The sequence below is a fragment of the Plasmodium vivax genome, chromosome 12 (genome assembly GCF_000002415.2).
Source record: "Plasmodium vivax chromosome 12, whole genome shotgun sequence".
Taxonomy (NCBI): domain Eukaryota; phylum Apicomplexa; class Aconoidasida; order Haemosporida; family Plasmodiidae; genus Plasmodium; species Plasmodium vivax.
Window position 1 is genome coordinate 2223803 of NC_009917.1, and position 11462 is coordinate 2235264.

Genomic DNA, 11462 nt, shown 5'->3' on the forward strand with positions numbered 1-11462 from the left:
ACTTCACATTTGTAGCACTGGCCCTTTCATAACAATTTCTATTTTTCTTAAATTTCCACGAGCGGGAACCCGAGCGGGGAAATGACAAAAATGCGTAACACGGCAGTGTTGTGCAGCATGGGGGATATGCCTGCTCGTTTTATTCATTCGTTTGGCAATTCCCCCCCTGATGATTATGATGATGATGGTTACGATGATGACGCAATTTCCCTTCTTAAGGTTTCCATCCCTTTGTTATGCAAAACGAGGAACAGTGGTAATGAGTAAATATTTGCGCGTGGTGATGAATAAATTTTGAAGGTTCACGGATCGCTTGCATTTATATGTATTTATTTTTTTTCCCGGTTTCCTTCTCAATTTAAGTGAAAAAAAAAAGAGGTATATATATCGTTGCGATGGGCGGCGCTGAATTAATCGTAAAATACGATGGCGGCACGCTTTTTTTTTTTTTTTATAAATTAAAAATTTTTAACTCTTTTTATCCTACAACTGATTTTTTTTTATGCATACATTTTTGCAAAAATGGATTGCAATTTTTTTTAAGCTTTTATATCAGCTACCGTTTCGCTATACAACTCGCACGTCGTATGTATAGGGAAAGGGAACATACGTTACGTGAGCACTTATGGAAAGGTTCCAAGGGGCGCCCTATTACTATACCATTTTAAAGAGCATTTTTTTCCCCATTTAACTTTTGTTCATTTTACGTTCGTTGAGGCGGTTAGTTTGGGAGGCCTTTTTACGTATCGCTTTTGAGCCCTTTTTACTGCAAACGTTAGTTTTGAAGCTTCCCTTTTTGCCTGCGCTGCTGCCAAAAGTTTAGCCAGCAAAAGTACAACAGGGGATATAAAACACACGAACAACGGGGGCAACTGTGCCCACGTATGTATGCTATATCGCGTGACCCATATGTACGCAAGACCGTAGCGAGACTATCGACTGCCGCATTTTTCCCGCTTCGGCTCTTCCGCATCGCCTCTTCCGCTTCGCCGCTTCCCTTTTTTTGGGTGTCAAATTCACAGCGCGCTGAAGCTTGGAAAAAAGAAAGTCCAAAAAAGAAAACTTTTTCCCCATTTTAAATACATTATACTAAACAATGAAGCACAGGTCGCATTTGAAACAGCAGAATAAGCATTTTAAAAAGCTAAAGAGTCATAAGAAGAATAATAAGAGTGCGAAAAATCAGCAAAAGAAGAAGAAAAAAAATTTAATCCAAAAGTACAGCAGCATATTACATCGGGCACTTCAGTCCCATAACAGCAAAGTGAGCAACATAAAGAGCGAACTGGAGGAAAAATCAAAGTACATCCCCTTCTATAACTGCTTAAATATTTGCCTGTTAGGGTTCCACGAAGATGCCGATGTACTCTCATTTAAGAAAGAGTTTATAAAATACCTGTGTGAAAAAAATGGAGATAATGTCATAACGGACACTATAAATTTGTACGACATATATACAGTACACGCAGAAAAAAAAAAAAAAAGATCGCTTGTAATTTATGACATTCCGAGAGACATTTACGGAATTATAGATGGAACAAAATGTGCAGACGTCGTCTTGTGTATATTTAAGGATGGGACAATTGAAGATTCTTCGTTCGACGAATTGGGTTACAACCTTCTTTCGCTTTTAAAAATACAAGGTGTCCCTTCCGTCATCGGGGTGGGGTATAACACGGACGAAAGCAGCAAATATTCTCAGAAATTCGTGACTAGGTATTTCAACTCTGAGTTTACGCAACATGATAAAATATTTTTCATCAACGGGAGTGGCGGCAACACTGACCGCGCAAGCAAGAGTGGAGATTTTTACAAACTGTACAGCGAAATTATGAATATGAAAGTACGAAGCGTTTCTTATCGGGAGGGCAGGGGTTACATGATGGTCAATTCTTATGCGTACAATGAGCAGACGGACTCCGTTTATTTGAAGGGCTTTGTCAAAGGGGCAGGGTTTAATGTCCATAACCCTGTGCACATAACAAACGCGGGTGACTACTACATTGATGATATATACGTCATAGATGTGATGACGTCCAAGAGGAGTAGCGGTGAAGAAAAAGCAGATAAATTGCTAAATCGGTTCGGTCAGAGAGACCAAAGTGAAGGATTTAATTCCAATTTTTTAAGTGACATTCTGAGCAGACAGACGTCCCCCGACGCGAACTTTTACTATAACTGTAATAACATTGACTATAACTTTTTGCCCATTCAGAATTGTAAAAATAGGTGTAACATGAATGAGGAGGATGACTTAGTGTGCGTACGTCCCTACACCGAGGAGGAGCATCACATGCAGTGCGATAATTTAATGACGCTTATGGATAGCAGCAGAGCGGAGGTGACCACCGGGAGAGGGCCAAGTGAGAGACTGCCATGTGAGAGATTGCCAAGTGAGAGACTGCCAAACAGCAGGGATGATCATTCCAGCGAGGGAGTCGACCTTGTGTATAAATTCAATTTGGACAGTGCATTATCCCACGGGGGTAGCAACCAAAAGGGATGGCTTCACAGCGGCAGTAACGGCGCCACCTGCGTGGAGAAGCCCACTACGTTCAATGAGTTGTACGCATCCTCCACCAACTTTAGTAGCAATAACACGTATGGAGGCACAGACCAAAGGTGCCAGTCCAACCATTCGTGGGCACATGTGTCCAACGAGAAGCACGAAGTGGGGGAAGATTTCATATGCTCATACAACAGGAGTGAAACGTTGAACGCGAGGAAATATTTTCTAGAGAGTACTAAACCGTTTAGGAAAGAGGAAGTTCATTTAAGAAGCGGGGAGGAATCACGGGCAAGTAGCTCCGCTGAGGAGAGCGAAGACGACTTGGACGTGGACGACGAAGAGGGGGATGTCCCCACGAATGGTGAGATGACCAATGCTACGAATGGCGAGATGACCAATGGCACGAATGATGACGACCTCGAAAGGGACTCCAACAACTCGGACCACGTCTACCTGTGCAAAAACATAAGCGCAAAGGAAAGATTTAAAAAGTACCGAATTCTTCAGAGCTTCAAGTCGTCCTACATAGACGTGTACGAGGATTTACCACTGGCCTACTCACGCATTTATGATTATGAAAATTACGAAAATTTAAGTAAATATTCGAAGAAAAAGTTCGTGGAAAACTCCAGAATTGTAAGGGGGGAATTCACCGTAACGGATGCCTACTGTTTATTTGTTATAAAAAATGATGGGAAGTTGCTGCACTTAATAAATGATATAAAGAAGAAGAACCTGCCGATTGTCGTTTCATCTTTGCTGCCATATGAGCGAAAGGTGACCGTCGTCAACATGGAGGTGGAACGAATGGCATCGTATTCTGAAAAAGTAGAGTCAAAGGAGGTGTTCGAAATTGTGTGCGGATTTAGGCATTTTATAGGTTGCCCTATTTTTAGTGAACAAATTATTAAGGGGATACAGTCCAAGGGGAAGTATGAGAAGCATTTGAAGCACGGCAAGAAATATGTAGCTTCCATTTTTGGCTTCACGACTGTAACGAATGCCCCCGTTTTTTTGATAAAGAGAGTTCCTTCAGGGGGGAATGCGAACCTGTGTTTTTTGGCAGCACGGGGGGGGGAGTCCGAAATGGGGTTAATTGGGCAGTTAGGGGGAAATACACTCCAGCTGGGACATTGCCACTACAGTGGAGAAGAACCCAATGTTGTGCACACTTCTGCTGATGCGTATGCGAATTATGGGGCCGATTGTGCGAGTACCACCCCCGTCATTGTTGCACACGGAAAGGTTGTCAACTGTGACTGCAAGAGGATAATTATGAAGAGAATAAGCCTGTGTGGAGACATTTTCAAAATTCATAAAAAGAAAGCAGTCATTCGAAACATGTTTTATAGGCCGGAGGACATAAATTATTTCAAGCCTGCCCAGTTACACACAAAATTTGGGTTGACTGGAAAAATACTGGAATCTTTGGGCACCCATGGGAAAATGAAATGCCTCTTTAGTAACGTCTTGAAGCAGCACGACAAGGTTTTTATCTTTTTGTACAAGCGAGTTTATCCGATGTGGTTTCCCCCCACGTGGGGCGGCGACCCCCGCTTGGGCCCCGATGATAAGCCCGTGCAGCGCAAGATGAAGCGGTGAAGCGTAGCGCAAATGGCAAGCTTAAATGGCAAGCTTAAATGGCAAGCCCAAATGGTAAGCCCAAATGGTAAACTCAAATGGGCTTTATGTGCCCCTCCCCAACAACAGCCATTCGCAGCTGCGCGCTCTGTGTGCTAAATTCGTTTTTTGATTTGGACAGGCGAATATTCATTCAGGCGCGCTCCCGCACGTAGCAAAAATAACGCAGGAGTGGCCGATTCATCGCAATTGTTTAGTTCAAGTAGACCGAAAAATAGCGGCATTTTACAGTTTGTCACAAAGTGTGTGTAACCTGCAATACTCTTTAAAAAAAGAAAAATGCTTTTAAAAAGAGGATTGAAAAGGTGGGAAAGTATTTTCCACTTTTTAGTACTCCCCTCCTGCTGTGAACAAATTATCACACGGGGGGTTTGAACGCAAAAGGAAAAAAAAAAAAAAAAAAATTGTTATCCAAATGCGTTCATGCTGTGTAACATTTTTCTGTTTTATTTGTATATTGTACAATTGTATTAATAGCTCCTTTTTTAAGTTAATTTTTTTTTTTTTATTCTTAACGCAAAAGAACTAAATAAGTAAGGGAAATAAGTCCAATTCGATGTTTTTATGTCTATGCCAATGGCACGTTTTACGCCCCTCCCAAACGCACATGTATTGAAGCAGAGTCGTTTTTGCGAAAATGTGAATAAACTTTAATCGAATTTGGCAAATGTCGGGGGGGGGTATTTTCATTTTTGGAGGCTTCATTACGAAGGGGACATTCTACTTTTCCCCTATTTGGAAACTCCATTTCGAAGTGACTTTTTGTTTTTGCTTCTTCTTTTTTAATAGCTAAAAGTTAATTTTTTTTTTTTTTTTTTTTTATTTATTTCGAGCATGGTAAAGGATGATGGTAAAACAAAAAAACAAGGGGTACATGAAAATGTAGGCATATGCTAAGCGACGGTGTAGGTATGATACATATGCGCACACACGCGAGCACATACATACATATATACGCACACACACAAGCACATGCATACGCGCAGACGTGTGCGCAGCATCAGTGCACAAAGAATAACCATTTTGTAGTAAAACTATTACTCAAAAACAACTTCTTTTCCATACTGTATAAATTGAAAAAATAAAAAAATATGACCTACATAGACAATAAATGGGTAAAAAACGAATATTCATTGGGTATGGCAAAGCTTTCACCAATAATAACAACATGCTAGGATAAAAAAAAAAAAAAAAAAAAAAAATAAACAATGTTGATAATGAATGTTTTTTACACGCAGATGAGAGCGAAGGGGAAACGCAGGGGGAATTAATAAAAGGGAACACACACATTATGGGAACCATTAAAAGAGGTGTTACTAACACATAAAAAAGGTAATGATACACTAATAATACTAACAGCAGCACGGATGGCAGCGCAATGGGGGCAATTACTATAACAACAGGAATAACAATAGGAGTAACAATAAAAAGAGAAATGGTGAGAACACGCATTAAAAAATAATTACTGTACAGTTCCTCTTCCTTTGCCATTATTATCACCGTCACTGTCGTCACCAATGTAACGACCGCCGCCAACGCCGCCAATGTAACGATCGCCGCCAATGTCACGATCGTCGCCAACGTCACGATCGCCACTAATGTTACGATCGCCGCAAACGTTACTGTCGCCGCAAATGTCACTGTCACCGTTTGTGCATTTTTTGCGCACGGGGCAGATTGACATCCTTAAAAACGGCACGCACATACCCGCACGTACATACACATACACGTGCACGAAATAACCTCCCGCAAACGCACACACTCCGCAATGTACAACGGAACTGACGCCACAGGACCTCCTCCGCTGCGGCTACTATAACACCATGAAGAATTTCCTCATAAGAGCTCAATATTTTCTGGGTACTTTTTCGGGGGGGAAACATTCCTTGATGTTAAATAATTATTCTGATTGGAACGATTCCTCGTTAACTTGAAATCGTTGTTGCGCGTTCTGTTCCTATCGTTGGAATATGACAAAAGGGTGGGTACATCTTCCTCATTGTCATCCTGTAGGGGGTGTATAAAAAGGGGGAAAATACAACCAGTAACATCACATCGATACTTTCAACATTGAAGTGTGCAGCACATTCATCATGGCAGAACAAATCGAGCAAGTATAAACGACGGGGTGAGGAACGCCACTCAGCTGCTGATTCCTACCTGCTCGGCATCTATGAACTCCATTTCCGGCTCAAACACGTTGGTGCTTACGTTTCCTCTCTTCGTCTTAATGACCGAGTACTTGACATGCTCGAAGGTGTCGAAGCCTGCGTGGGGGGAGGGGGCGCCATAAAGCAAGTGCACAAAAAAGGCGGAAAGGTATTCTCAAAAATGTTCCAAAAGTATCCTAAAATGTACTCTCAAAAGTATTCGCAAACTGGGCGAACGCCGAGGTTGGCAAAGCTTTCCTCAGCGCGCTCATTTCGTAACTACCGTAGTTGTAAAAGAGGTGCTTAAATTTGGGGTTTCTGCAGAGGTACGTCACTATGAGCATGATCAGGCCCAAAATGAAAAGTATGAACAGGATAGACTTGGCACCTGCAGGGGGGAAAAAGAATGTGATGAGATGGGATGGGGGATCCGCCAGTGGGGCAAATTCCGTGTGGGCACTTCTACCCCTATGGTGCTCACAAAGGAACGCCATTCGACGCAGCACCACGCGAACAAACGGGGTGCAAAAAATTCTCTCCACCAACGTGCACTTACTTCTGTTAAATGGCGCGTGCGCGGGACAAGGCACGGGGACCTTCTCGGGGACCCACCCATTAACGCAAATATCCCCTGGCACCTTTCTATACGCATTTGCGTAAAAATAAGAACTACTAGTACATCCTTCGATGGTCAGCGTGGGATCGTTCGGCTTACACTCGTAACTTCCCACTTTTCTTGTAAAGCCAGTTTCACATTCGTAATCTTCTGGTGTACATTCACAGGACTTTTTATCAACAGTTCTTTTTAAGTCTTTTCCATTAAAGCATTCAGACGTTTGCTTTCTTCTTGTGTAGGTAATTTTTCTTCCTAAAATACATTTGTCCGAAAAGGATCCACTGGTAGGTGACCACGTTTCATAGTCTGAAGAAACAGAGTCAGCTGCCCATAACCCTTTACATAGAGGTTGACCGAGTGCATTAAAATCTAAATGGTAAAGCACCCCGACATCGTTTCTTGTTCCATATACTAAAAATTCAACTGAAGAAGAATTGGGCTCCGCTACAATGTTATCAACGTCGATGGAAAATTGCCCTAATTCGAAATCGAACCAACTTTGGCCTTCATTCCAACTGAAAACAATTTGATTCGTTTTACGTAAGTCATCAGCCATGACTATCAACCCACCATGGTCTCCATATTCGTAAATATATGGCCCCTTATGTGCTTCCATCCAGGTTACTCCCCCATCTCTAGACAGGAAAGTATTCACCTCATCACTTTCGTACCTTAAATGGCTACCTACATTACCAGTCCCCATAATTATTCCAACGGCATTTTCGATGGAATAAAAAGGGGCATACTGATGATAGTTTGTAATTCCATGTAAGTGTAAGAAGCAGTTATCCCCACAGTCATATTTATTTCCCCTACTATCAACTTTGGGAGCTTTCAAATAGGACCAGTGCCCACCTTTATTAAAAGAAATTACAGTCCTCACGAGGTCCTCGTTTTTTCCCTTGGCTGCCTGTTTTTTTCTCTTCTCTGTATTTGTTTGAAATGGACTAACGTCTTCTTCCAGCTGTGCTTTAAAATTATGAAATCGCAGATCTTCATCCTTTATATCATCATTTTCGTCGAGAAAATTGGCAATGTACACTCCGTCCAAGCTTAATATTCGGTCGAATTCGCATTCCCCTGATGAGGTTCGAATGTTGTTTGGCAGAGAAAGAGTATAATTGAGGCCAGATGCATCCGATATGTATACATTTCCCGTGTTGATTCTATCTGATGATGTTCCGTGATTTACATGCAACATGATAGCTCCTTCGGAAGTGTCCAAAACGGTGTAGGACTTTTCATGAATATTTTCTGGCAAGTTAGCTTTATTAAACGTTTTCCCCCCATCTGTTGAAACCATCATGTTTACAGTTTGCTTGATGACATCATTCAGTTTAGCCACAAATATATACCCATTGGAGATTAAAAACTTATTTCCTTGTTTGACTAGCACATCTACGTTTTTTCCAAAATTGTCTGTTCTTACAAAATCGACATCTTTTGACCATCCACTGAATCTCTGTTGGTGTCCATTTCTGTTTTTATGTCTCGTGTAATACACTGTGTCTTCCGAATGGGTGTCTTTATCTCCCCAATTAAACTGAACCACATAAATGTCTATAAGTTGGAAGGTTCTCCCTAGATCTTTTGTCACCGATAAGGTTTGCATGCACTCTCCGCTTTTTTCATCCGTAGAGTAACAAGCTGAAGTCCAAGAGGATACCAATGCCCAGTGTGTCTTGGTACTATGGAATTGCCAAAAGTTTATTTTATTTTTATAATTTATTAATCGAAATGTTTCTCCGGAATCTTCCGAGACGAAATGATTTTTTTGGTTACCAATAATTAGAATTATATTTTTATTCACAGGGTTGACCATGATGAGGTCTACGGTGGTCACATCATTCGTATGATTTGCTGGCTCATTTTTATTAACAGGATTCTCTGACAAACTGCTCGTTATGTTGGTCCAAATTTTCCCTCCATCCGAACTTCTGTACAGTCTCCCTTTAACCGTTTTAACCAGAACAGTCATGTGATTGTTGCCGCACCATTGGACATCCTCCACGGCACTGTCGAAATTGATTTCACTCACGGAGACTTTCTTTTTGGTCACTTGGCATTGTGCAAAACGGGTTAAGGAAAAAAAAAGGAATAAAAAGGTGAAGAGCAGAGCTCTCCTGAAATGTGTGCTTTTATCCCTCTCTTTATTCCTATCTGCACGGTTGGAGGCAGCGGCTAGAGTTTCTCTTTCATCTGAGTGGTGGTGGCACTTAAATCGTGACAGCTTCGTTTCGGCCTTCTTTTTCATCCTTAAGTTGTGTGAGCGGGTAGGTACGCGTTTGAAAAGCGCAGCGGCGGGAGCGGCGGCGGGCGCGCGACGGGGAAACGGTGCTGTTCTGACAAGCGAGCGGTGTGCGTTCAGCCTGCTTCCTCCAGTTCACATAAGCGCATTGGGTCGTTTCGCTGTGGTGACCGAGCTGCGTTCTGTCGTTCGGTTTAGTCCGTTTGGCTTAGTCCGTTCGGTGTTTACCCGTTCGGTGTTCACACCGTTCAGTGTTTACACCGTTACTGCTTAGCCGTTACCGATCAGCCGTTATCGCTTAGTCCGTTATTCTCATCCCTTTGCCGCTTAACCCTTTATCCCGTTGGCGCACAGGGCATGAAGCTTCGGTGCGAAAAACGGAAGCGCGATGGCATATACGCTCACACGTATGCATACGAGTGTTCACGTATACATACGGACGTATCACCCTCACGTACACGCACAAGCCTTAAACACTTCTCTTAACTTCAAACATTAACATAAAAAAAAGGGGAAAAAATAGCGAAATAAAATTAAATCTACGCTTTTCTTATTTCTTCCTGTGAATGTAAAAGGAAAAAAAAAAAAAAAAAAAGTTTCACAATGCTGAGTTAATTTTTAAAATATTGTTTTATATATGGCACAAAACACTGCCTCTTTTTTTTTTTTTTTTTTTTTTTTATTTTACAATACAGCATATAATACGCATACACAGAAAAGGGACATAGCTGTGTAGTTGCTTGTTTAGGCGAAAAAAGGTGAGAACAAAAAATCCGACGCGAGTGTGAAATAAAAATGTTTCTACTACTGTAGCAGCAGAGAAGTTTTTACTAAGCAAGCTGTGCATAACTGGTATGCATAACACAAATGTATAGCTGCGCATATGCCCGCATGTACGTATGTATGCCGGAGCATCCGTGCATTTGTACACATGAACGAATGCGTGTGCTCAATGTCCTCATGCAACCACAAGGCATTCGTTAAAAATGCCACTAAGTGGTGAACAAAATATCACTGTTGAAGGGGGGAAGAAAAACCTGTACATTTTATTTATCATTTAGGGGAGTTACATTTCGTTCAGGCGAAGGCTACACTGAATGGGAAAATTTTATTCACCTGTTTGTTTGTTTGTTCGTTTTTTTTTTTTTTTAAATATACACGAAAACGTAGGGAAGAACTACATCAACCTTCGCCGCTTAACGTATGTTCGTGCGTTTTTCCGAAAATGCAGCGCGCACAAAATTGTACCAATAAGGACACCGATCGGGGTGTTAAAAGGAAGCGTCTACAGTGACATGCATGCGTGAGTGAAATAATCTACATGCTCACCGAAATGGCTACAATAATGCGCGTACGTTGCATTTTTGTCCCTTTTTTTTATGCAATGTCCGGAGGGTGGAAAACTTGGCTTTGCATGAGATCAAGGAGTGGGGAGATTTAAATACCTGGTGCATGTAAGGAGTTGCGCTGCTTAAGAGAACAACAGGGGGAATACCATTTCCCCGAAAATGTCGTTTTTTTTTGTGAAAAATGAAAAAAAACGCACACTGCTTGGCTAAAAGTGAATACGCCTGTGCATGTATATATACATATGTTCATTTATACGTGGGGGGGGTGACCACTGTGTTTAGCTCATTCGCCAAACAAGTGTTGCTGCAAAGGTCGAGGCAAGCGAAAAGCAGAGGCATTTGGCCCCACAGAGCTTCTGGTAAAGCATTAAAAATTGCATCCCCACGTATGTACCTTTTAGCAACATCCGCACGTGCGACATGTGCTATTTGACTGCACGGAGAAATTTCCATTTTGCGTAAACCCCAAGCGGATAATCTGGTTAATTGGAGGGCCAAGCAGGCCGCCTTCCCCTTTGCACACGTAAAGAAGCAGCAGCCATTTTTCGAAATATTTGCATATCGAGCGTCGCGCGAACTGTCTCTATGTGGCTAACCGTAAAAAAGAAAAAATGTAACTGCTTTATCCCCGTTGCCCCCAATGAGCAAGTCATTCAGCGTCTGCAAATTTTGTGATGGTCACTATTTTAACATAAAAAAAAAAAAGACTTCTCCCTTTTTAACCCTAATTTGCTAATTCATGACAGAATTGGGAAAAGCGGAAATGGGAAGGGGGGCCGAATAAATTCCCACCTGTTATGATATTTTTTAAAAGAATTTTTTTTTTTCAAAATGACAGAGCAGGAAAAGGAACACACGTTAATGTCTTCTCCCCCTTTTAACACGTCAAATGTGTACATATTAAATATATGTGCTGTGCATATGCCTTTTCCTACATTTTGCCTACCTG

At 41.7% G+C, this 11462-nt stretch overlaps 2 protein-coding genes across 2 annotated transcripts, besides 9 other annotated features; one reads left to right on the plus strand and one right to left on the minus strand.

Moving 5' to 3' along the window:
• Positions 1–117: 117 nt before the first annotated feature.
• Positions 118–186: a microsatellite.
• A 135-nt stretch (positions 187–321) lies between these two features.
• Positions 322–344: a microsatellite.
• Positions 345–502: 158 nt separating this feature from the next.
• On the plus strand, positions 503–4466 carry PVX_117885 (hypothetical protein, conserved). The gene has a single exon (XM_001615820.1). It carries the CDS (start codon positions 1097–1099, stop codon positions 4109–4111), a length of 3015 nt encoding a protein of 1004 aa, XP_001615870.1. The 5' UTR covers positions 503–1096; the 3' UTR covers positions 4112–4466.
• Positions 1225–1290: a microsatellite.
• Positions 2173–2200: a microsatellite.
• Positions 3650–3678: a microsatellite.
• Positions 4467–4617: 151 nt separating the features above from the next.
• Positions 4618–4638: a microsatellite.
• A 1348-nt stretch (positions 4639–5986) lies between these two features.
• PVX_117890 (sortilin, putative) lies at positions 5987–9418 on the minus strand (the record flags this gene model as incomplete). The annotated part of the gene is made up of 4 exons (XM_001615821.1): positions 6857–9418; positions 6584–6688; positions 6311–6417; positions 5987–6157 (listed from the first exon to the last, which is right to left on the minus strand). The coding sequence occupies exons 1-4, from the start codon at positions 9168–9170 to the stop codon at positions 5987–5989; spliced, it is 2697 nt and encodes an 898-aa protein (XP_001615871.1). The 5' UTR covers positions 9171–9418.
• Positions 7569–7690: a microsatellite.
• Positions 8019–8039: a microsatellite.
• A 751-nt stretch (positions 9419–10169) lies between the features above and the next one.
• Positions 10170–10225: a microsatellite.
• Positions 10226–11462: the final 1237 nt, after the last annotated feature.